Source organism: Cladophialophora psammophila (genome assembly GCF_000585535.1).
Source record: "Cladophialophora psammophila CBS 110553 chromosome Unknown aczJe-supercont1.18, whole genome shotgun sequence".
In the NCBI taxonomy this organism is placed as follows: domain Eukaryota; kingdom Fungi; phylum Ascomycota; class Eurotiomycetes; order Chaetothyriales; family Herpotrichiellaceae; genus Cladophialophora; species Cladophialophora psammophila.
In genome coordinates, this window is record NW_006912939.1 from 634,796 (window position 1) to 659,640 (window position 24,845).

The window sequence follows — 24,845 nt, forward strand, 5'->3', positions numbered from 1 at the left end:
ATTTCTTTTCCTTTTTCCCCTTTCATGGGCTAGCTTAATAGATGGCTGGCTGAACTGATCTGCATCTGGTTTGACGAGCAATAATAACGACGGTACGAAGTACGGGCGGTGTATAGGCGAGATTCGAAGTATTCCAGGCCCCCCAGCCCGCCCCAACACACAAGACCCCGAGACTCGTGGCTCAGGCATTCGTCCGCTGGAGGGAGTCTTAGTTAGGAGTACCTAGGGAGGTATCCGCCTCGGTACGGAGTAGTGCTCGCGGCAACCAACTGACTGACTCTACTTACTTGGGTAGAAGGACTCCGGCGTTTTGCCTGCAGTCTACCTACCTACGGGTCTAGCTGGTTGATCAACATGGAGGACCTACCTATTACCCACTTAGACCTATCCCGCTTTGTACTCGAAACGAGTTTTTAGGTCGATTGCCTAGCGAGCCACGTAGACACCTTCGGCTGTAGCACGAGTACTTACTCCGTATCTAGCTCGATACGAGACAGCTAGTTACTTCCTCGCAAGTAATGTACTTAGGCAAGTAGGTGGTTCATGTGGGGAGTCGTCGTTCTCCCGTCTCCTCCGCCTTCTCCCTCGAGTCTCAAAGTCTCGACCCTCCCTCCCTCCCCCTTCTTGGTGTCGATCCGGGGGAAATGGCGTGGTGTGGCGTGGCGTGGCGTGGCACCGTCGATTGAAGGATTGTTAAGATTTGAAGATTAAAAACACTCGGGCCATCCCTCTTTCTGTTTCTCTTTCCCTCTGATCATGGCGGGGACGCAAATTCCACGTGTCATTGTCACCGGCACTCTCGGTGTCAAGGTGTCATGATGTAAACGACCCAAAGTCATGACGTTCAAGTCGAAACAGAGACAGACAGAGAAGAGCCGCCGAGAAAATGTCCCCTTCATGACGCAGTAATCGCAGTGATGTTTCGTGTGGCGAAAAGGTAAGAACAAAGACGCAGAGAGGTGGAATATACAAAAACAGACGGCCCTTGATTTTGCAAGATTCGTTGGCGTTGTTATTGTTGTTGTTGTTCCACCAACGTCCCAATCTACATATCGACCACCACTATCACCACCATGTCGCCTCGAACTCGTGCAGCCCAGGCATACAAGCCTGCCCTTGCATCCATCCAATTCATCCAGGCTGGGGCAAGGCAGACGGCCAGAAGAGCCTACGCAGAGAAAGCAGCTCCCACGCGCCCCGACGCCCCCCGCGACATGAGCAGCAGCATACCACTGTAAGATCCCAGCCATCTACCAGCCCTCACGAAAATGTTTTTGTCTGTATACGTATATCTCCACATTATACATGTTTCACCCTTACCCGAACAAGAAATTTTAACGCAACAGTGTGGCAAACCTGCAGAATCGCAACCGGAGGCATCCTGGCCTTTTTGCCCTTCTACTACCTTTTTCACAGCACCAAGCCCTCGGCGTCTGGCAACGCAGAGATGACGCAGGCGAGACGGCAGGGGAATCCGGCGAACGAGTATCGCGATCCCAGAGATAGTCCGGCCAAGACGTTGAAGCAGAAGAAGGCGAAGGAGGGCTGAGATACATTTCATGGACAAGATGGGACGAAAATGCGGTTACATCTACGAGTAGCCACAGTGAATAAATGCAAATGAATGGATTTTGTGCCAGGCATAGAAGACGTCATTTGCGTTGAAGTACCTGCTCGTATCTCTCGTAGAATAGCCGGTGTGGTTACCTTACCGTCTCTCTCTCGAAGAGGACAAGATCATGCCTCCCGTGGAGTCAGTGCTTGCTTAGTCCCCACCCAATGGCCCCATAAAGGACAGAATGCCGTGAAATCAAATATTATGAATGGCACGGAATTGTGCGGCTGAGTCTATCACACTTGTGTCATCATGAGTGTCAACTATTGTTCCTGGGGGTGAATGCAAAAGCTGTTGACTGACTGGAGATTTGCGAACAGGGGGGAAACGATCGACTCACGCAGTGCCTTTGATATACATAAGGCTGCCATAGGCTGCCCGGGAAAACCCCCTGGGTGGCCACTCTATTCCTCATCCCTTTCGACTGAATATAGATTACTAGCATTTAACACCTGCAGCTGTCCGTGTGCCTGAGCCCCTAGGCAAAAATGCCGATTGGTTTACTGGTGTCTGACGAGCCATGATTCATTCGACTTTATGTGCACGTACGATTGTACGATGTGCAAGGCAACCCCGTAATCATGGCACGAATCAGGTCATATACCCCCCGGGCCCCCATAAAAAAGATATCCGCCTCCTGCCAGAGCTTAGTCAGGGAGACTTCGCTGAGGAGCACAAGACCCCAGGGGAACTGCTCAAGTGGTATGCCCACGCGCCAATCATTGCCGGTATCTCAGAGAAAAAGGTGGCTATTATATCTTGCATCAACTTCAGCGGAAAGGACAGTGGATCGACAAGTTGCTCTGCTGCCAACATGTTCCCCTCGAGGTCAAGGTCGAGCAGGACAGGTCCAATCTTCGCCTCGCATGACCCCCATAGTCGCCCTCCTAAGGCAATGTCTGCCGCACTTTATATATGTCGCTGGGTCTCCTCTTGGTCAGCCAGGAGTGGACTTGATATGGCATATCCCGCCTGGAAAGAAAAAGGGACAAACTCTTGGAATCTTATGTAAGGCCCCATGGAGTCAGTCATGGAAGACAGTGTGTGAGAGTGGGTTTGATCGACGGCCGTCAACCCTTTCCCTTGTCCATGCAAGGCGAGTCTGACCACCAGACATGACCTTTGGGGGATCAGTGCTAAACTGCCACGGATGATAAAAGGTAACGTCAAGATCACCCTCGAAACGTGAGACCGATTCTTCAATCTGCACACTTGTCTTCATCAATCCAGAGCCCCTGTTTCAAAAAGCCGCTTCAAATATGCTTTGTTCGCTGTCGTTCTCGCTGTGGTCGGTCGCCATTTTCTTGTTGGCGGCGGGCCTAGTCAGATACCGACGGCTGTCCTCAATACCTGGGCCTCTCCTCGCATCCGTCACAGACCTGTGGAGGTTTTCTGTTACGCAATCTGGAGGATTTTCACAGACGCTCAAAGAACTCCACGACAAATATGGGCCATTGGTACGCATTGGTCCCAATACCGTGAGCGTCGCCGACCCTGCCGCGGTCCCTGTGATCCATTCCATGCACGGAGAGTTCAAAAAGGTGCGTATGTATGCGCAAGTTCCCTCCAATCCCATGATCCATAGCCAGCTTTCGACTGACAGCCGGCCGCGTCTGTGGATAAGGCCGAGTCTTATAAAACACTGAGAGCGCTTGTGAACGGCAAAATCTTCGGCACCGTAATCGACATCCTGGACGAGAACGAAGTGTCGACCCTCAAGCGCGCCGTGGGAAGCGCATTCGCCACCAAGAATTTGCTGGACTATGAGCCCGACGTCGACCACACGGTCGAAACCCTCATCCAGATCATCCGCAAGACCCGGACGGTGCCACTTTTCGACCTCATGCAGCAGTTCCAAGTCGACTTCTTGATGAAGGCGGCCTTCAGCAAACACACGGACTATCTGACCAGTGGACGGCCAACCGCGCCGGTCTCGGCCTATGCGCGACTGGTCCACTGGGGCCGCTGGCAGAGCATGCCCGCCCTAGAGAAACTGCTCTTCAAGTCTCCGCTCTGTGCGGCATGGTACGGCGCGTCGGGAGGGAAACCCCAGGCATGGACGGCCATGGCCCTTGAAGAGTTCAACAAGCGACAGAACAAGACGGCCGAGGGCTACGTCAGTGATGACGGCTGTGATGACAGGCCCGATCTCATGGCCAAATACCTCACGGGACGAAACCGGCACAAGGACAGCGTCTCGGACGAGAGCATCCTGCGGATGATCTCGAGCACCATCGCCGCTGGGTTCGACACGTCGGCCTACACCATGACGACCATCCTCTACAACCTCCTCAAGAGCCCCGTGGCGATGCAGAAGCTGCGGACCGAGATCGACGAGGCGCTCGACGCAGGACGCCTTTCCGCCGCCCCGCAGCCCAGATTCGTCGAGACGGACCGGCTTGACTATCTCGGCGCCGTCATCAAGGAGACCATGCGTCTGCAGCCGTTTGTCCGCGTTCTGCTGGAGCGACAGGTGCCTCCCGAGGGCGCCGAGATCGCCAGCACGTTCCTCCCCGGCGGCACGACAGTGGGCGTGTCCGTGTGGAACGCGCATTTCAATCCCGCTGTCTTCGGCAAGGACGCCGACGAATTCAGACCCGACCGCTGGCTAGAGGCCGATCACCACCGCCGGCTCGTGATGGAGAGGTCGGTGCTGGGCTTTGGGGCCGGCAAGCGCGTCTGCATCGGCAGACACATTGCAGAGCTGGAGATGAAGAAGGTGATTCCGAGAATGCTGCTCGAGTTCAACGTGAGTGATCCCTCCGATCCTGCACGATGGAGAAGACCACGTTGAGAGAACCTCGCTGACATTCCCACTGCTAAACCGCGGATATAGATCTCCCTCGAAGACCCGACTTACCGTCTCGAGCCACTGGACAAGTGGACCAACTTTCTGAAGCCGTTCTCCATCGTCTGTCGAGATAGGGCTTGATCGACTACCTGGATATAATATGGAGGACGGAGTTCGGAGTATCGATTTCCGGGGGGGAACGAACAGGTAAGAGTCTTCGTAACACACATCTCCGGCGAAGTAGAATCAAAAAGAGGAGAGGGTTTGACTCGGGTGACCGTACCACCATGAACCATGGACGAGTGGTCAAATATATACTTACCCCGTCCCTCTTCATTGAAATGGCTTGAACGACTCTTATATGACAATCCTCGGATGAATTCGACTTTCCTCCTCTGTATCGTCATGGTACCGAGGAGTTTGTGTCCGTTGGATTGCGATGAGTTGAGATGAGATGAGATTCGAACATAGTTGGCTCAGCCCACGAGCAATAATGATACAAGTAGTTCTTCTTTAGACGGAACCAACGACCATTGATTCGGGCCGGGTTGGCGGCATTGCGTGAATGCGGTGGATTCCATTTCGTCCATTCTCATTTTCCTCCTTCATAACGGGATGCTTTCATCTGCCCTCCCTCCCTCCCTCCCCCCAGCAAAAAAAGAGCCAAAACCCCATCGTCTCAATGATCGGCTGCAGTTGCATGCTCGACGGCCTTGGTCAAATCCTCCAAGAAACCCCATCTAGCCTTGCGCGCACAGTCCTTCTGCTTCCAGTTCCGCAATGTCCCTCGCGGAAACCAGTCAGTTTCGACCCTCTCGTCCAACAAGCTGCCGTCATGAGCGATCACGACAAAGACATTGTCCATGGCGTCAAATTCCTGCAAAATGCCGACAATCTCCTGCGCTTGCTTCGGGTCATGGGCGACACCGTCGTGGATGTGGTAAAATGGCTCGGTCCCTTTCTTCCGCGGATGGATTGTTTCAAAGATGTGGCCGGGGCAGACGGTTGGGTATTGAGCAGCGTAGGGTGTAGGATCGAGGGTCTTTGGAAGCGGGAGATACTCTGAAGGTCTCAGTTCAGCGCCGTGATGTGCCGCGTCGGCACCCATGAGGACGAATGTGTCTTCCGCGTCACCATCCTGCGTCGATGTCACGCGTGCAAGGCCACACATGTGGCCGATCGCGTGGCCTGGCGCGTCGAGGAGATAGAAGGATCCGTCGTTGAAATAATCGACTGCGAGGAAGCGGCCAATATGAAGAGTGGTTTGGTTCTCGAAGTCGATGATTTTCAGCTCTCGGCCTGCAAAATCAGTGTCCAGGAGCGGCGAATTTTCGTTCTCGGGATATGGCGGAAGCAACGTCTCCTTCACACCGGGTCCAACAATCAAGGTTGTACGCCCTGGAAAGGTGCTGGGGTCTCCAGTGTGGTCATAGTGCCAGTGACTCCAGATGATGGCTTCAATAGCACCGCCAGCAACATCGACGTCGTTCTCTTGCAAGATCTGAGCAACTGAGTCTTTCTTGACCTCAATCTTCCAACCCGGCTGAGTTACGAGCCCCAACACAGGAGGCGGAAGTCTTTGCCAGTCCTTCCTGCACCCGAGGTCAAAAAGAATTTTCCTGCCCGAAGACACTTGTTCGATGAGGAAAGAGAAGGATGGCACCTTGAGAATCTCATGCCCAAATTGTGTTGGGCCCATGAAGACCTGTAAGGGCACGTCGAGGCGGGAGGTCGTGTCAATAATTTGAACCTTGGCTGCAGCGCCTGGCGGGATGTGCAATGTCGGCACCGGTTTAGGGTCATAAAGGAGGACCTGGTTCTCGCCGTCCGAACTCATCCTGAACGGGTCTAAAGCATTTACAGCCACAGATGAGAGAAGGCGATGCTGTCCGCGCCCAATTCCAGGATATCGGTCAATGGCAGTACCATCTCGCCTCTTTATATCAACGGGTCTGTTAGTTGTCACTGGGGATCTGACAATTCGGCATTCGTAACTCTCGTTGAAGCCTCGCCGAGTCTAGAAAACTGGAATTGTTGTCGGTAGTGGTGCGATGACATGCATCATTGGAGAGCTGGATTGTGTATAAGATAAGCAAGTAGTATGCTGGCTCATTCGGCGCTGTCATATGCTTCGCTCTCCCTGGAAAAGAACGTTGCAATGTCAATTGTTGGACCCTTTGTCGGTGCGGGATACTTACAGTTATTGCTCCCGACCGAACCCGGCCAACGATCCTTCTGGAGATATGGCACATAATTGCCAAATTGGGAGAATTCTGCTGTTTATCTCCGGCTTCAAGCGGGACCTTGCCAATTGAGTGGTCATGGCACGAATTTGCCTCTTGTATTCAAATCTCCCCATGATGATTCCCTTGTTGTTCCATTCCCATCGAACTGGCCGTTGAATGTCCCACGGACAGAGAGCATTTGCGAAGTCCGCCGGGTCTTTTCTTGGTCGACCCGATCCGTTGCACCGGTATTTTGGGAAGACGATTGAGCTCTCCGTCTCCAGCCTTGATTGCTGGAACGGCCTTGTAGTATGTGACATATCCTGCCTTGTCCGCGGAGCCTCCAAAAAGCCATTTTTGGTTCGCAGGTCTCTCTTGTGTCGTGCCGGCCGGCCGCCTGATTCTGCATTCACGCTTTGTTTCGCACGACTTCCACGTTGATCGAGCGCAGCAAAAGATGGGCCATTGCTTTTCCTTCTCTATTGTCTCCAGGAATAGGTTCGGCATGAGGACTTCCAGTACCAATCGTCTTCTGAAGGAGCTTGCCTTCGAGCTCGAGGGTGGGTGTCATCTCAATTTCCTGCACGGGCAACACTATGGGTCTGGGCCGTTGCCGGACACCAAGTCATCTCTGGTCTCCGTTGACGCTGCGTTGCTTCGCGGATAGTGAATGTTTCTCGTTGATTGGTTGCTCGCACCCGGGTGAGAGAAATATCCATCGATTACCTCCCGGGTTCGGTCATGGTGCCTTGGAAGATGGTGGACTGTCTCCTTTTAGCGCTGAGGGACGACGCGACAACAGTGCCGGCACAAACTGAGAACCACGTGGCTCAACGACATCGCAGTCTAAGAAACCGTCTAGAATCAAGCGCACGGAGTTCCAAGAGGACAGATTCATCCGAGAAGCCAGGAGAGAGAACTGGTCGCTGAACCAGCACTCGCTGGCATGTCGAACTCCCAACCGGTCATGCTCTGCTTGCGCACCGACGTAAAGAGCCCACAGGCGTGCGTGTGCATATTTCATCGATCCAGTAAATTCAACAACCACTTGCTCTTTTTCAAGAAGCTGTCGGGCCAGACTTCGCAAGGGTTTCTTCGTTTGGTAAATCTCCTTTCCCAGGAGTGTCTCGTCCCCAGCAATGAGGCGCGTCCAATAGATCGCAGTCAAAGCAAGGTAGGCGTTCTTCTTGTGAAGATGCGACTGTGGGCCCCTACCTTCTTTTGCGTCGTCAATACGGTCCAGTGCATACTTTACGAGCCTTGTGTGCTTGACCAGGTGGCTGGAACACCACCACGTAAACACAGCAGGGGATAGTCCATCCGCTCTTTTGGAGCCATGTTGCCAGACGGCGAGACTTTCGCGCTCCTGGATGAACATTTCCACAAGGAACTCATCTTCAATCGACGGATCCAGAGATGTCGGGAACGATAGCTGCATGGCCGGTAGTTCCTTCCTGGCTTTTGCCCAAGCTGTCTGGAACACATCCTGGACCCAACCGTCATAATCCAAGACAGGCTTCCTGAGGAACATGCAACAGGCGCAGGCTTCGTTGTACATGAAGGATCGCAGAGACGTGATGTCCACTTGCCCATGTTGACTCTCGTACTTCAATGCCCGACACAGCATTGTTGCATGGAGCCACGCCCCGTCAGCATTTCCAGCTTGTGCCTCAGCCATATATAATGCGATGATGTGCCAGTAAGACGTCCGCGAAACGATTCCAGAGCCCTGCTGTAATTTCCGTAGCAGCATCGAGGTGCTCTCAGATCGAAAGCGCAAGCTCTGCACAGCGAGCTCGGAGTTTTCCGTGACATTGGACGCGACCTGTGCCCATCGCGCAAGAAATCCTAGCGCGCCACCCTTTTCGTGCAGTGAGCGGACGACATCCTTCCAGTCGTCGGCAGCGGCGTCTAGCGTTCTCCAACCATCCGTGCTGGTGTGATATTGTGAAGGTATGACGATGTCTCGGTAGAACCGAAGAATGTCGTTTACCCTCGGGGATATTGTGATAGGATAGGCGTTGAATGGATCAGAATTTCCTCGAAATAACTTTACCTCATGCGCAAGCAGCCCAGGACTTCCGTCTGGACTTGTCACACGGTCCGAGCTGTAAGACGTGCATGACGAGGCTGGAGAAGTGCCCTATATATCGCATCAGTATCACTCTAGGTGCATGTCACGATTTGTCCTCACCCACGACTCGAAGCGGTCTTCGTCACTCTCGGAAGACTGCTCTCGAGAGCCTGTCGTTGGTATTTGCACGCTTTTTCTTAATTTCTGGGCTGAATCGCGTCTCTGCCAGGGTCGGTACCGTTGTTGAATATGACTGAAGACACGTTGCCGGTGGGGCTGCGCTTTCATGTTCTGGGCATCATGATTGACCCACAGAAGATCAGCCGGATAGCCGGGCTTGGATGTAGAAGTCGCAGCCATGGTGGAAGTTTCATTGTATGGACTGGTAGTTACTCGAAAGGCTTTACAGGTCAACGCAGGTTTGCAGGGAAATTTCCCGCTCCAATTCCCCGGTTGTTATCATCCGTTATTCAGCACACGCGAAGAATCGAGCCTAGGCATTCACCGACAGGGTTAATCCATCACCTCGAAGCTGTGGAAGAACACGTGAAAGCTGTCTCAGCGCCGAGCCCTCGAGGTACAGTGTTTCCGCCCAGCAGGGGGGCCTACAGGCAATGATAACGCCACCGAGAACTCCGCACCCTTGTCGGTGCTTGTCCTCGAAAGGATCACCGTGATAAGCCACAAGGATCCCAAGTTTGGCTAAGCGGAAAAGTCAGGAGATGCACTCGATATTAGGTTGGCGTCGAGAGAGGTCCCCTTGGGTTCCCCCAAACCGGAGTCCCCCAAGCTCGGCAGTAATGAAACTCCTAGTAAGCTTGTACGATGGTGCCTGCACTCCGGCGGCGCAGCAACCTAGGTAGGTTTAGCATACTCGGTAAACAAGCTCTCCAAAATTATTTCAACACCTAACAAAGCAGTGGCCATCGGTCAGTTGGGAGAGTGAGTTCTTCTGCAGACATCCCTTCTCATGGGGCCAGGGAGGTAGCTGCATTGAGATCAGGGTGATACGAGACACCATAGCATGTGAAAGTATACCAAGTATGTATAAATTGGCTCACAAAAATATACCTTGCGAATGCTCGTTCTGTCCTTCTCTGTTCTAATGAGTGAATGATGTCTGCCCCAACCTCCGGGTGTGTAGATCCCTGTAAAGTACATGACATGGCATTTGTGGTCGCCGTTGCCTTGGTTCTGCTTCATACAGTAGACTTGCGCCGTGTGAAGACTCTTCTCAGCTTGCTGCCTTTGCCTTCTGTTTGCGTATTCGTTGGGTTTGTGGCTGCAGCAACGGAACTCTCCCTGGAAAGGGTTGTGGCACTGCCATTGTGCTCGGTAACGGTCGCAAGCTGAGGAGCTACCGATGCTCTTCTCTGGTCTCTAGTATTCTTCTTCGCACCCCGGGGAGTCCCCTGCTTGCTTAGGATGTCATCCAGAGTTTTGGCGCCGTAAAAGCCTTCTAGTTGTTCATCAGACTCATAGTACATTTTTGATTGTGCCCATTCTTTTAGAGCATCAAGGTACGCTTGCTCGGATGGGAATCCTCGGTAGCTCTGGTCAGCGACAAGTGTGTCGATAGATTGCGCCGAGAAAATGCTCGCAGGTCGTGACGACTGTAATTGAGGGTTGCGGTCAAAGGCTGACCCTGGCTCCTTGATCGACATGATGGAGAAAGGCCGCAAAAGACTGGGAGGGATAGCGGTCTTGCTTGATGAGCTGCGGAGGTACGACAACCAGCTCGTCAATTTTTAGAAGATATACAACGGGCGTGTTGGAGGACAGCAATGTTGATTAAGAAATTGACGTCTGCGTCGTGATCACACCACATTTAGCACTTTTGGCGAGTGACTTGAGTTATGTATGCTGCTGGGCTTCGCCACTTCTTCCTCGATCTCTCTGCGTCTCTCGTTGTTATAGGTGGGAGCGAGCCTATTATCCGGATCTCCTACCCCTCGACCCCGCTTGGCGAATGCCAGAGACGGGATGGCGATGCCAGAAATAGGGGCACCTTCATCGATTCGCGCAGGATGACCGGCCAATTCCCAGAGATGGCGGGCCGGCTGCAGGGTGATGTAGACGATGAAACCAGATAAGAAATGTATGCCTAGAGATGCCAATGCTTGTCCGTCAGGAACCCACGTGTAGCAGCTGGGGTCCAACACATGACACGAAGCTTGCCGAATTCAAGACGATCCGGAGCCGTGGTTGTCCGGGCAAAAAAGAACATGTCCCAAGACCTAGCAAGCCAATCATCTCCAAAGCAGACGTAGTCCGCCTCTGAAAGGTACGTGGGATATCTGTCGGCATATGCCAGAATCGTGTCACAACCGTCTGAAGGCCCGATAGACCATGTATTAGGACGGTTAGTGTGTATGAAGCGGTCGGCTGGCCTCGACCCCCCATGCCATGGCACTTTCGGTATGTATATATATATGTGTGTACGTGGCAGACATGAGGCGGGCTTGTACTGAGATTTGAACTCGGGAAGATTCATTCTCGCTTCAGCCCGATCTTTCCGATGCTCCTCAAACCCCAAAGACTCACTACAAGGGTGCTTGACGTGAGAGCCATGCAGAACCAGAACGCGGCTCTATATCCATCCATTAGTGCTTTTGTTGCATGTTTGTCTGGGTGGTCTGATTGCATCGTGATGCTTCCTGCGATAACAGCGGAGAGCGCCAGACCGACGCTTTTGCCGATTTGTGCGACAGTGTTGAAGACCCCTCCTGCCAATGCCTGGGTCCTCTCTGGAAATGCAGCAGTGATAACCAGATTGGATACAGTAAAGAGAACATCTGGTCCGATTGCATTTAACGTTAAAGCTGGGAAAATGTACTCCCAATAAGGAGCGCGGACTTTCATGATGGCAACGAGGAGGGGTGAAAGACAGGAAATGGCCATGGAAAAGATGACGGCCCAGTCTGCACGGACTTTGTGCACGGCCAGGCCCATGAGAATATTTGTGACAATGCCAGAAGCCGGAGATGGTAAGAAGCGCAGAGAGGTCTGGGTGGCGCTGAGTCGCTGTACGTCCTGAAAGAAGAAGGTGAGAAGGGTTTCGGTTGCATTAAATGCTCCCCAGGCAAGAAAGACGTCGATACAAACGCCCGTAAAGATTCTGTTGCGCCACAGCGAGTTTGGGATGATTGCTGGGCGGTTGAGCTTCTCTTGCCGACCGACCCAAAGGACGAATGATGGGATCAGCGCCGCGGCCGTTGACAAACATGCTATATTCGTGGGTGACTTGATGCTTGAAACATTGCCGGTCAAGACGCTGGAACCGCTTAGCTCGGCGCTTCATCATGGGGTTGTCCATGAACACTTACGCAAAAACGTATGAGAGGAGCCCTAGCGCGGTGCTGAGAATCAGGGCTCCCGGCCAGTCAATGTCTGTCGCCAGTCTGTTGACCGACAGCCGCGTTGGTTGTACTGGTTTCGGCAGACCCATGACAGCCAGAGCAAAAAGGACAGTATTAATGGCGGCAGCAATGTAGAAGCCGGCCCGCCACCCAGGCCCATCAGTCAAAATGCCGCCCACGACAAGACCGATGGAGAAGCCTACTGGCTGACCAGCGCCCATCATTGCGAACGCAAAATTGCGTCGCCGCCCATGAGGGAAATATGAAGTGATGAGACTCACTGCAGAGGGCAGGCAGAAGGCAATTGCGACGCCGGCAAGAGCGCGGAAGAAGAGCAGCTGCAAGCTGTTCTGCGCCAGGCCGCATGCCAATGTAAATGCACTTTGAAGCAGGCATCCTAGGAGATACATGAAGCGATTGCCTACCACGTCGGCAACGGCCCCTGAGAGAATCAGCGAGCAACCGCATGTTAGCGCATAGATGGACGAGGGCCTTTGAGACAGAATTAGTCCATGATCGTGCCGAGCAAATGGCGAACTGAAGAGTACCATAGAAGGACAGAAGCAGGAAGATTTAAGTCTTTGGCCAACGTAGGTAGAATCACGGTTATCAGGCCTGCGAGGAGACTGCTGATACCAGTGACGCCGGTGACAGACACAAAGATTACCGCAGTAGAGCCTTTCAACAGGGGAGGCTGCTCCGCCATGGTTCGAGGGAGTGTTTGAGACAAATTGCCATCATCTTGGACGGTTGGTGCTTGTGGTGTAAGCAGGGCCGAAGCCGGGGGTGCGAGTTCGATCGTGGTGGTTTCGGACATTGTCCTCGTCAGTTGTCGTCCTTGAAGGGGTGGATTTGGAACAGCCGGCAGTGATGTTGGAGTCAAAAGACTGGATAGAAGCACTTTGTATAGTATTTCCCGGGGCCTGCTTCTCTGGGAGTTGGCTGTCAAAGGGCGCGCAGAAAGTACCGAGTACCTGGATTACTCGCCAGCGAAAGACCTAATTACTTATTGGGTACTCTCTACGATTTGGTGCTAGTTGGTGGGCAAAAGGTCGTTTTATTCAACCTAGGCTTTAACTAAGCCTTTAGCTAAACATCACAGAGCCCTCCCTGAACCCTCCCTGAGCAAACACGCCAAAAGGCTTCACTAGCCTAATCTGGCCCCCTAAACGATCAGCTATGTACTGTAGACATCTATTTCAGGCGGGTGTTAAGGAACCGGTGACCCTGGTCCAGGCGACGAAGCCCCTAAGATCTCTGTTACACTGGCGGAGATCGGTCACTCATTGCGTCCTCCAAGACCCTCCAATATTTCCGCACATTCTAAATTTGCGCTGGGCTGTCATCTCACTTTTTGTCTTGCAGAGTTGCTGTTTTCTATCTTGTCGGAGAACCGTATATTGACAAATATGTCTGGCGGGGTGCCTTCTAACTGCACGTTCTTAGAGAAATCAGCTATTTACATACCTCATTGCTGTAGGTACGATAGACCTGAACCTATTTTGGCCCCTCTGACCCCTCTACCGTCAGCAGCAGCGCCTTTCTGGTTGCAAAACACTAACTAGCAAGTGGGTGTCCAAGCAAAGACGACTGGTCGCAAACTACAGTAAGATATGGACAATGTGGAAAAGTCAAGCCGCCTTTTCTGGGTCGCCTTTGTTCCCGTGGTATTACTTCTGGCTCCCATGCAGCGTTGCAAAGTTCAATTTTTCAACACCGGCTGCTCGCCATCCCATATATCACAGATCCAAGCGGGTGTTGTCGGCCGTGGGATATCGATAAACGAATCGGCGTACCTCGTAATATGTGCGAGTCAGGTTTGCGCCTAAAGTTGGCGTATTCTCCAGCGCCCAAGCCATGTCACCACGATTCCGCCTGGTTTCGCTTCTGTGCGATGACCTTAGTGTTGTTGAGCGTATCTGCAGTGAACATCGACGGCGAGGGTGACTCAATGCAAGGTTCTGCGATGTCCCCCGTCTTTTCTGTTATAGTTTTGTCTGCTCGTCACTCCGCAGAGCGGCAAGCAAGAAAGATTTTGGCCTTGTTGCTACCCTACCGACTCATGCTTGAAATGTGGCGTGATCACGAGCTGTCCATGTCCTCGCATTTCTGCCTCTGATAACTTTTTTCATGGTACAGAGGGAACTGCAACTGAAACATTTGTTGAACTACCAACTTTGCGGCGATTGCACGGATTTCACTCTCTCTGTAGGATCTCTCTGAGGCGTTTGTTGACGTCTAAATAAGAGATTAATCGATAGGTAGAAGCACTCTCCCAAGCCTAACTATCTTTTCTAGATCTCGCCATCTCTGGGTTTTAGGACTAGCGTGTCGTAATGTAATGCTTCGGTTGACAGCGCTTTCTCAGTGCTCTTACAATATGGCCCACTATTACGTATACTTGTTACTTTGTAAGAGTTCAAAAAGGTGGATGATCACACCACTTGGCCACTCGACGCCATCATCATGAGCAATATTTAGCCTCTTCTAAGAATACCGCCAGCAGTCACTCTGACCGTCCCCCTACTCTGGAGATCCAGCGCGTCGAAACCCATTTTTTCAAAAGCACGGCCGCTGCAACTGAGGCAAACGCGGTGACGCTGACATTTTGCTCAGCAATCATGTACTACAGCAGCGGCAACTATGAAGCCTTCGCTCGGCCACGCAAGCCAAAAGACGTCGACGACAAGACGGCATGGTTTATCGGGTCGGGTCTCGCCTCCTTGGCTGGAGCAGCTTTTCTGATACGCGATGGTCACATGCCGGGCAAGAAGATCACGATACTCGAAGAGCTCGCCATCCCCGGGGGGGCGTTGGACGGCATCGACGAACCTGAGAAGGGATTTGTTATTCGCGGCGGTCGGGAGATGGAGGACCACTTCGAATGTCTTTGGGATCTCTTCCGGTCGATTCCCTCACTGGAGATCGAGGACGCATCAGTGCTAGACGAGTTCTACTGGCTCAACAAGGACGACCCTAACTACTCGTTGCAGCGGGCGACCATCAGTCAAGGCCAAGACGCACACACGGACGGTTTGTTCGGTTTAAGCAGTAACGGACAGAGGGATATCCTTCACATCTTCATGACACCACGGAAAGAGCTCGAAGGCAAGCGCATTAGCGAAGTCGTTGGCAGCAACTTCCTTCAGAGCAATTTCTGGATGTACTGGCGGACGATGTTTGCGTTTCAGGAATGGCATTCAGCATTGGAGTTCAAACTGTACCTCCATCGCTTCATTCATCATATTGGCGGGTTGCCCGACTTCACGGCCCTGAAATTCACAAAGTACAATCAATACGAATCACTTGTCCTGCCGCTCTGCAAATGGCTGGCCGACCGCGGGGTGAAGTTCCAATACAAAACAAAAGTCCTAGATGTAGACTTTTCACTTACCGGCGGGACGAAGCAAGCTACGCGCGTTCAGTGGATGAAAGACGGTGAAACAGGAGGTGTTGATCTCGGCCCCAAAGACATGATATTCATGACCATTGGCTCTTTGACAGAGAACACCGGCACGGGGGACCATCACACAGCTGCCAAATTGAACGAAGGACCAGCACCAGCATGGGATCTGTGGCGGCGCATAGCAGCGAAAGATGCCGCCTTCGGCAGGCCAGACGTCTTCGGCTCGCATATTCCCGAGTCAAAATGGCAGTCGGCAACAGTGACCACGATGGACGAGACCATCCCGAGGTACATCCAGAAAATTTGCAAACGCGACCCCTTTAGCGGCAGAGTTGTGACTGGTGGGATCGTAACGGTAAAAGATTCCAGCTGGCTACTCAGCTGGACGGTCAACCGCCAACCGCACTTCAAAAAGCAACCGCCCAAACAGATTGTGATCTGGCTGTACTCGCTTTTCGTCGACGTGCCCGGTGATTTCATCAAAAAGCCCATGCAAGACTGCACAGGTGAAGAAATCACACAAGAATGGCTCTACCATCTCGGCGTGCCGGTGGAGGATATCCCGCGACTGGCAGCCACGGGCGCCAATTGCGTGCCGGTCATGATGCCGTATGTCACGTCCTTCTTCATGCCCCGGCACGCAGGTGATCGGCCGGACATAGTGCCGGACGGGTCGGTCAATTTCGCGTTCATAGGGCAGTTCGCGGAGACGACGCGCGATGTTATCTTTACGACTGAGTACTCTGTCCGTACAGCAATGGAGGCTGTGTACCAATTGCTCGAGATAGAGCGCGGAGTCCCCGAGGTGTTCAACTCGACGTATGATATTCGCACAATTCTCGCTTCGATGAGCAAGTTGCGCGACGGCAAGGAGCTAGACGCACCATTGCCAGAATTCCTGAGGAGCTGGATCGCGCAAAAAATGGACAACGAGGCCGGGAATCTTCTCAGGGATAATCATTTGATTTGAGAATATATATATGTGTAATGGACAACCTCTTTGTCCCCCAACATGACTCTATGCCTTCGAGAAGACGATAGAGTTGCAGCCATTCATCGCGAATGCGTTACCGCCCAGTTCTCCGGCTGCTGGCAGCCATGGGAGCCGTTATGCCATGACCAGCGCGCACCGTGCGAAATTTTTGTGGCTTGTTCCTGGGGTTGGCAATGTTGAGGTACAATATTGACACGAGAAGCAGAAGAGTACTTGTAGAGCAAACTCAAAAGAACCCCACGAGCTCAGAAGCGCAGCTCGGATTAGACCCCTTTGGAGAAAGCGCGCTATCTGGCTTAAGTCTGCCCATTTTCTGAGCATCTCGTCCATCATAGCAACTCGAAGATGCCACTGCAGACGGGAGCTATGTCAATTTCCCCTGCCTGCCTGGCCTTACGGCAAACTCCTTTGTCAAAATCTCGACAACACTGCCTTCCTCTGCCAGGATGCTAGCCATGTCGATCGTCGAGGTACCCACAACTAAAACGCCTATGCCCCAACTGCACCAAGTGCAAAAGGAAATGCGCCGTCGGGACCCCAAGGTGTCAGCGCCGTCGCCAGGGGAGTCTCGAGCCGGGTGAGCGGTCATTCGAGACTAATTGCTCGTGGGGAAAATCCTGTGGACGCTGGACACCCTGGCTGATTGGTGGGCCGCGTCGAGAGTTGGTCCGGGTCTGGGGAAGTGTCAGCCTGCACGTGCCAGGAATATCACTGTCAGTTCGCATGAGTGATACCTCTTCGTGAACGTGGACCAGCTCAAGAGGTGCAAGAGCCAACGCCTTGCGACTATCCCCGATCTGTACGTCACGGCCGGGCCCCGGTGGCATGAATCACGCCTGCAGCTTTGTGGCTAGTTTCATGGTTGCCCGATAACGCACAGATCCTGTCGTACCGCAGCAGTTAGGCATAAGCTTGGTTAGGTTGAAGTAAGCTTACATTGAGCTTAAAACTGAGGCGGCACGGCTCGACGGCCATGATGTCCAAAAGAAGTATGTAACTCTGAATTTGGTGGGATCCGATTATGGAGAGAAAGATTATATGCAGGTGAATGTAGCTTCTCATTTGGACTGCAAGACGAATGCTACCAGAAAACTCCTGAGTGGGTTTATTTATCGTTGTTATGCGCTCAAGTTCGAAGTACATTCTCGCTCATATTGGCCTTGAAAAGTGGTGTCTCAGAGTTCTAGAGAACTCGATCTCATTAATCATATTATGTACTTGGTATCTCGGTCAGTTGCTTGTGACTAATAAACCGTCGGCACGTCCCGAGCCACCGATGCTGTCGCGTATATCATAAAACAGGGTTTCAAATATTGATTACATGCATCATGGCGTTGCATTACGAGGCGCACGACCATTGTAATTAACGCCTGCCGAAGCAGTGTAATTGGCAAAACAATCGTATCTGAAGTCGATCTCGTTAATTCGCTGTTTCAGCACATTGACCATGGTATCAAAGGGACATAGACCATTGGGATCAACAGGGCAGCCGGGATGGGAGTCCGAGACTGGAACAACTGCGTCGTTGCTGATTCAATTAGCATGTTTTAGCCGTGACAAGAAGGTAGGAGACTTACACGATGAAACGGATCTGCTTAGACGGGATTAAGATGGGGCACTCAAGCACTTGAGTAGTGAAGTGAGTGGCAAACGGTACAAGCTTGCTGGCAACAAAGTTGTTACGCCCTTGGTTAGTGCTCGTATTAAGAGCAGGTCCATTGAACAGCGCAGTTAGGTTGAAGGCCGTGAGTGTATCGAGAACAACGACCTCGTGGGTAGCGTCGGCGTAGATGGACTGGTTGAGTGGGAAATACGTCGGTGTATCGTCGAATGTCTCGTTGAGAGCAGAGAGCGCGGCAGGGTAGGTCTGAGTAAATCGAGCAACGAACTCCTCGAGGTAGCCTTTGCCTTGAGCAGCAGCAACTGGGGAACCTGGGCCGTTGTTGTAGTAGAAAGACTAAAGAGTTAAAAGCCGGATTTAAATCACAGATGGAATGAGCTCACCAAGTCATAGTAGTATTCGTAGTTTTGAAAGTCTTGCTGCGTAAAGAGGCCACAGAAGGCGGAATACCCAAGTGCATCAGTCTCGTACGAGCAGAGCTGAAGCATAGCGATAGCGTCGGTGGGTGTGAAGGTTAGATTACCAGAGATCTACCTCTCGACAATCAGCTATGTGGGCTATAAGGCATGGAGAGCTTTACCTGGGAGTTCAACCGGGCTAGGGTGGAATTGAAAGCGTTGTTGGCGAATTTGTTCGCGACAGTGGTGCCAATGCTTCCACGACTGGCGATGTTGGAGTTGTTGCAGACCTCGTAGGGGGCGCCGGAGTTATTGACACCAGGATTCTCGACAAGAATCTCAATGTTTACCTGATTCAGATACTCAGGAACACCAAAGAAACCAGCCGCAAAGTTCTCGGCGGTCTTGACCATGCGGTCCTGAGATTCAGTTCGGAAAACTGGGAGAGCACCCTGAGCGGTGAAGTTGTTCAACAATTCACCATACAATTGGCGGTATGCAACACCGAGAAGGAAGTTCTGGCTGCGTCCAAAGGGAGTCAAAAGCTCAGCACCCAGCTTGTAAGTCCAGTCGGACAGGAAAGCCAGCTCGCCCGAAACTTGAAAACCGGCGCCCTTGGTGGCATTTGCAAGCTTAGCAGCAAACGTCGCAGGGGCAGCTCCGCTGGTAGGGTACCGTGCACCGTGGCGGTACAAGAGGTGAACCTGACTGATGGAGCAGCCAGCAGGAATAAGGGGGCTTGCATTGGGCAATCCGTAATCGGCGGAAGACAATGAATACCACGGTGACAAGTTACCCCAGTAGCGAGTAATGTCGACTTTGGAGCTCGAATCAGAGCCTTGAGGCTGAGGAGCAACCAGAGGGAATGCCGCGGCGCCTTGAGTGTTATATGGGTAAAGGGGAGCTGTCTGAGCCACGGCTGGCTCAAGGCCAGTCTGCGTTGGCCCAGGGAATTGGACCACTGGTTCGGGTGGGAACTGAGCCGAGTTGACGGATGCTAAAGAGGTTTTGGTTCAACTCCTTGTAAATGTTAGGGGCAGGTATATGACCTACTGGCTGCCGGAGGGTAGACGTCTGATGTTGTAGCACCAACATTGGATAAGGCAGTGACAGGTTGAGGGGCGGCCTCAATGGCCTTGGCCAGTAGCACCGAGACAAGTGGGGTGAGCTTCATCTTGTGACTGGTCGAGTCCTCTCACGTACGAAACAAGCAACCAAGTCGGAGTTTCCTTCTCTCCCAGTAGACAGCAAGTGAAGTCGAGAGCTTCTAGACTCCAGGTTGGTCTCGAATTACTTCTCGACATTCGAGCAGCTACTTTATGTATCAGAAGACAAGCATGGCAAGCACGACAAGCTTCCACTAGGTACAAATATAGTGCCATCCAACTATATTCAAAGAAGGGAACATGTGCTTTCGTCCCTGACAGGCGGACCGCCCAAAGGTTCCCCAAATCGAGTGTCTCGAGGCGGTAATGCCGGCAGCTTGATCGATCCCAGCACGCGGGTTGGCACGTGGGTGGGGAGCTCATGCAAAGCTGCCATTGGAGACCGACCAAATGGACCAGGTGCATTACTCGGTATTAGCATTTAGCAAGAAGGAATGCGACATTACTTTCATTTTCTGAATCAGTGCTGCACGGTTTTTGCCATCATAGAATCGCGCACGACTTAAGTGCGGATGACCTTCTATTACGGAGTACGGCAGACGTTCCTTGCAAAATTATTGGCGACTTATGCTGGACAAAGTCAATCAGGGAAGAAGTCGTTATCCCGTAGTGCCGCTATTTTTATCACTGGCTCACCAGCTAGATCATCCTTCGCGGTCGGCACCATTCAGATTGCCTGTTGCTGATCGTTGTAACATCCGTCAAGGGGAAGAGGACTTGTATAGAGTATGTACACTGTGGTTGGCGGGCTGAGAAATGTCAGATAACTTGATTGATTGAATACAGAAGAGAAATCTCTCTAGTGGCAAAAGACCTATTCATGGAGTGTAACCAGTACAAGTAGGTACTGAGTGTATTCTGCAGTGCCGAGACATGGGCGCAAACAGCACAAACATGAATCGTGATCGGCCAACCTACCTCTACCTCGTACTCGGCGAGGTCGGTATGGTTAGGCGTCCTTCAACGACTCGACCCGGTCTAGGCGGGTACAGCGGGTCGGGCCGCTTCGAGTCAACTAAGTAACAAGTGGGCCACTGACCCGCCAAGACTCAGACCACTACCCCCCCCCTAACGCCACCTGACCCATCGAGCCATGTTAAGGCAGCCCGTGCGTAGCTTGGTGATTTTGGCGGCAGCTCGACCTACGGTTAAGTTGACGAGGAACTAGCGAGGACTATCGAAAGCAACTCTGCAGGAATACTTGAAATTCATATAATATTCCGAATTCGCCTTGAAACATCAAAATACTCGGTATTTCTACGCCATACCTTGTGCTACGGGAAGGCGCCGCACGGTATTCGACAAATGAGACTTGGAAAACGCCACTTCTATGCAACCTACGGGTTGTCGATGTAGGTGACAGCTGCGCATTTCGCAGGAAAGCGTGCCAGGTCTCAGATATTCCCGGGCACAGGGACTATCCGCTCCCTGGATCGCTATAGAGAAGAGCGGGTACTGTGGATAGCACAAGAATTACATCGGAGGCTGTCATGCTGATAGTATCATAACGACACATACGAAGTTGCTTTGCTTGGAAAGGTGGCTGATGAACAAGTGTGGGGAGAGGTCGGTCTAACAAGGGAGCTTGAAGCCATTGGTGCATAGCAGGCAATAAGCACTGCGTGGATGAGTTAGTTCGCACATCGGCATCGGGGTGCATGTCTACTCACTTTCCCATGGTGTACTATCCTTTGAAATTTGCGCTTCAAATATCGGATATCTTTCAGCGGGCTTTCTTTTCAGACCCAGAGATTGAGCGGTCCCGTAAAATAGACGGCGGCGATTGCGGACAACGAGAGGGTCATCTTGTGTTTGCATGTGCGTAAGTAGCCAAGGTGAATACACACAAAATCCGAATGTTGGGGACTCGATGGCAAATCCGGAAGAAACAACTTTAGCAACATAAACAATTTATACATTTGTTCCACCCCAATTCTCCCCAGAGGAGGGAGCCATTGAAGAATGCTCTGGCAAAGCACGGGAAATACACTCACCAAATCAACTACACAGCATAAAGGAGGAGGTTTCTGTGTCCGCTTCCAAATCCAAATGCAAAGTTACAGTCGTACACCGCCAGATCAGCTCAACGACTAGGAGCAAGACGCCCGCTACCTTCTCTGGCAAATTTCGATCTATTGTTTGTTTGCTATTGTGTGTGGTACCAAAGTCAAAAAAAAAATACGAATATTTCCATCAACCGCATTAGCGGAAGCAAGCCATCTTTGTTGCCCAAGCAAACCCAATCTTGGGCAGCAAAGCTTCGAGGATCAACGGGAATACAATGCCACGAAGACTACCACCCGACTCCGGTGGCGAGTCTTCGTCGGGTAAAGAAGCAGTGCTGAACCGTGCAGATGGTGGTAGTGAAGACCAAGCTAGTCGAAATGCCACTGTGCACTCCGATGGCCAGGAAGAAGTGCCACATCTGTGTGTAAAGGCCCATCAAGGAGTAGGACAGGAGCAAGCCGACCGAGCCGATGAAGGCCAGAGGGCGTGGTCCATAGGCTTCAAGCCAAGAGCCAATCTGGACGCCGGCGAAGAACGCGATGGAGTTGTAAAGGCTAAAATCTAGCCTGTTGTCGTAGGACACAGGTGAGACAGCTGATGAGGCTGAGGTACGCCTGGTATTTGTCAAGGGAATTCACCAGAGCCAAGGCAGCGAAGAAAGTGCTGAAACTGCCAAATAGAGTGAGCCATGCGCTCCTACCGCCATCAGGATAGTATCAGGGTTCTGCGGGCTCTTTTCATGATCGCTGGTAATGATTTGTGACATCGGAGAACCCATGTTGACTTACTACAATCAGTCTGAACACTGAGCGATTATATTTTTACCCGGGAACTAGAGTTAGATGAGCCAGATGTTGGCTGCCATAACGTCCTGGAATGAAACATTTACTAGAGAGGACCAGAAGGAGATTTCTGAACCTGTCTGCCCAGTCTCCTCGCGGAACAAATGGCGATGTTACTATCGAACGCTTGCGGAATAACGCGTAGGCCCTACAGCAATATTTATTCATCCCCTGACTCCAGAAAAGGGGCCTAATGATGTCTACATACTGTACCTGGGAAGATTAACTCGGTGGAAGAGAGATTTTCTCGCGAACACCTTCCAGGGCCCACAAAGGAAAGGTAGTTAAATTTACATAGCTGCTTGCTTACCGGTTGTACGCTTAGGAAGAAGGAGAATCGAGAAGATAGAGGGTAGGGTCTTTCGTGCGATACTAACAAGTAGGTACCTCGTATCAGCTCGTATCTAGCGGAGTTAGCGAGCCTACGTACCCAGTAGATAGTTAGTAAAGCCTTGTCTTTTCGCTAGCCGGGATAGGAAGAACTTTATGCCGACAGAGCCGACCTCCTTCGATATTTGCACTGTTTACCCTGTTTGCTCTATTTGCACGATTTGAACTGTTTGCTAGCTAATTTGCCCCATCTTGCCCCTCTCACCTGATGGATGGCGAGATTTCGGCACCTGCATCTCGCAAGGATCAGGTACAAAAGTCGACAAGATTGACCCCCTTGAAGGCTTGAACACGCCACGCTCCAAGTCCACCACTCACCGCTTAAGCACCACTGGCTCTCTACGATTGTCTGCGTCAGTCCACCACCATCGCTTACCTACTTAGTACTGTGGTACGAGCTACCTACCCGGAAGCTCCAGAGCCGCCTGCAAGCCCGAGTGATGCCACCGCGACAGCGCCCAATAAAATCCCCTTGCACGTCCACCTTGCCAATCAAAGAAAAGGCTTCCGGAACAAACCACTGATCCTGGGTTCGTTCAACGCGATATTCAAATTGTTGATTGAAGGCTTTTCTGGGTTTCCCTGTTCTATCATTCTCGTCCTTTTCTTTCATCTCAGCCCGTCCTTGAGCTGTCACTCTTTTCTGTCACTTTTCCCAACTCGCACTCCGTTGCAGTCGAGATTGGTGGACTCCAATCCCTTGTCAAGATGTATGGTCCATTCTGAAAATCCCATTTTAAAAAAAATCCCCCCCCTCCGGGTGCAATGAATTTTGGCCGACCTAACATGTCTCCCTCAGGAATGCCACAAACTACGCCGCGCCCGTCACTTACACGGACTACTTCAATGATATCGCTGCATACAACGTGCACCTGAACATCTTTGAAAAACTTTGGGCAGCATGGTACGCGTACATGCAGAACGATGTGTTGGCGACGGGCATTATGAGTTTTGCCATCCATGAGGTGGTGTACTTTGGGAGGTGTGTGCCGTTTATGATTATGGACAAGATCCCCTATTTCAGGAGGTATAAGATCCAGGCGGTAAGTTCTCGTGTTTCCCAGGGACGCCAGTTCCAACATATTCGGATTGCTGACGCGAGACTGGTAAAGAATAAAATGCCCACCCTTGCCGAACAATGGGCCTGCGCCAAACTGGTCCTCCTCTCCCATTTCACTGTCGAACTCCCTCAAATCTGGCTCTTCCATCCCATGGCTCAATACTTCGGCTTGTCCACGTCTGTTCCTTTCCCTCCCTGGTACACAATGGCCTGGCAAATCGCGTTGTTCTTCGTCCTCGAAGATGCATGGCACTATTGGTTCCACCGAGTCCTCCACTTGCCTCGACTCTACAAGATGATTCACAAGCTGCATCACCAATACAGCGCTCCCTTTGGTCTTGCCGCTGAATACGCCTCGCCACTGGAAACCATGATTCTTGCATTCGGCACCGTGGGAATCCCCATTGTCTTTTGCGCGTTCACTAAGAACCTTCATATCGTCACCATGTATCTCTGGATTGTGGGCCGTCTTTTCCAAGCCATTGACGCGCATTCTGGGTACGAGTTTCCCTGGTCGCTACATCACTTCTTGCCCTTCTGGGCGGGAGCGGACCATCACGACGTGCATCATGAGAAGTTCCTGGGGAATTACGCCAGTTCTTTCCGATGGTGGGACGCGGCATTGGGAACTGATATCGGAAGTTCTTCCCAAGACCCGAAGAAGAAAGAAAGGAAGGCCGTGGAAGGAAAAAGCCAATAGAATCGTGTACTCGATCTCCTGGGACAGAACGCGTGAGAAAGAAGCTGCGACGGGGCTTCGCTGCACATAATCCGGTCGATTTCACTTTGAAAAACGAAGACTGCACAGAATAGAATCATGCATGAGTGGCGTTGGATTGCATGGAATAGGGATGGGTAACTGGACAGGCTTTCGTATTCATGGATAGTGTGATATGG

The 24,845-nt window shown here is 51.9% G+C and overlaps 9 protein-coding genes across 9 annotated transcripts; 4 read left to right on the forward strand and 5 right to left on the reverse strand.

The window, feature by feature from the left end:
- Positions 1–1,073: 1,073 nt before the first annotated feature.
- Positions 1,074–1,549, forward strand: A1O5_10128 (uncharacterized protein; the record flags this gene model as incomplete). Its single annotated transcript, XM_007750706.1, has 2 exons — positions 1,074–1,234; positions 1,363–1,549. 2 exons carry the CDS (start codon positions 1,074–1,076, stop codon positions 1,547–1,549), a joined length of 348 nt encoding a protein of 115 aa, XP_007748896.1.
- A 1,325-nt stretch (positions 1,550–2,874) lies between these two features.
- Positions 2,875–4,409, forward strand: A1O5_10129 (uncharacterized protein; the record flags this gene model as incomplete). The annotated part of the gene is made up of 2 exons (XM_007750707.1): positions 2,875–3,156; positions 3,219–4,409. The coding sequence occupies 2 exons, from the start codon at positions 2,875–2,877 to the stop codon at positions 4,407–4,409; spliced, it is 1,473 nt and encodes a 490-aa protein (XP_007748897.1).
- Positions 4,410–5,085: 676 nt separating this feature from the next.
- Positions 5,086–6,243, reverse strand: A1O5_10130 (uncharacterized protein; the record flags this gene model as incomplete). The annotated part of the gene is made up of 1 exon (XM_007750708.1): positions 5,086–6,243. One exon carries the CDS (start codon positions 6,241–6,243, stop codon positions 5,086–5,088), a length of 1,158 nt encoding a protein of 385 aa, XP_007748898.1.
- A 1,127-nt stretch (positions 6,244–7,370) lies between these two features.
- A1O5_10131 (uncharacterized protein) lies at positions 7,371–9,065 on the reverse strand (the record flags this gene model as incomplete). Its single annotated transcript, XM_007750709.1, has 2 exons — positions 7,371–8,774; positions 8,826–9,065. 2 exons carry the CDS (start codon positions 9,063–9,065, stop codon positions 7,371–7,373), a joined length of 1,644 nt encoding a protein of 547 aa, XP_007748899.1.
- Positions 9,066–9,904: 839 nt separating this feature from the next.
- A1O5_10132 (uncharacterized protein) lies at positions 9,905–10,369 on the reverse strand (the record flags this gene model as incomplete). The annotated part of the gene is made up of 1 exon (XM_007750710.1): positions 9,905–10,369. One exon carries the CDS (start codon positions 10,367–10,369, stop codon positions 9,905–9,907), a length of 465 nt encoding a protein of 154 aa, XP_007748900.1.
- Positions 10,370–11,195: 826 nt separating this feature from the next.
- On the reverse strand, positions 11,196–12,881 carry A1O5_10133 (uncharacterized protein; the record flags this gene model as incomplete). The annotated part of the gene is made up of 3 exons (XM_007750711.1): positions 11,196–11,979; positions 12,032–12,556; positions 12,613–12,881. The coding sequence occupies 3 exons, from the start codon at positions 12,879–12,881 to the stop codon at positions 11,196–11,198; spliced, it is 1,578 nt and encodes a 525-aa protein (XP_007748901.1).
- A 1,804-nt stretch (positions 12,882–14,685) lies between these two features.
- Positions 14,686–16,440, forward strand: A1O5_10134 (myosin-crossreactive antigen; the record flags this gene model as incomplete). Its single annotated transcript, XM_007750712.1, has 1 exon — positions 14,686–16,440. One exon carries the CDS (start codon positions 14,686–14,688, stop codon positions 16,438–16,440), a length of 1,755 nt encoding a protein of 584 aa, XP_007748902.1.
- Positions 16,441–17,790: 1,350 nt separating this feature from the next.
- A1O5_10135 (uncharacterized protein) lies at positions 17,791–19,657 on the reverse strand (the record flags this gene model as incomplete). Its single annotated transcript, XM_007750713.1, has 5 exons — positions 17,791–17,992; positions 18,042–18,421; positions 18,469–18,615; positions 18,666–19,480; positions 19,537–19,657. The coding sequence occupies 5 exons, from the start codon at positions 19,655–19,657 to the stop codon at positions 17,791–17,793; spliced, it is 1,665 nt and encodes a 554-aa protein (XP_007748903.1).
- Positions 19,658–23,802: 4,145 nt separating this feature from the next.
- Positions 23,803–24,648, forward strand: A1O5_10136 (C-4 methylsterol oxidase; the record flags this gene model as incomplete). Its single annotated transcript, XM_007750714.1, has 2 exons — positions 23,803–23,931; positions 24,001–24,648. The coding sequence occupies 2 exons, from the start codon at positions 23,803–23,805 to the stop codon at positions 24,646–24,648; spliced, it is 777 nt and encodes a 258-aa protein (XP_007748904.1).
- Positions 24,649–24,845: the final 197 nt, after the last annotated feature.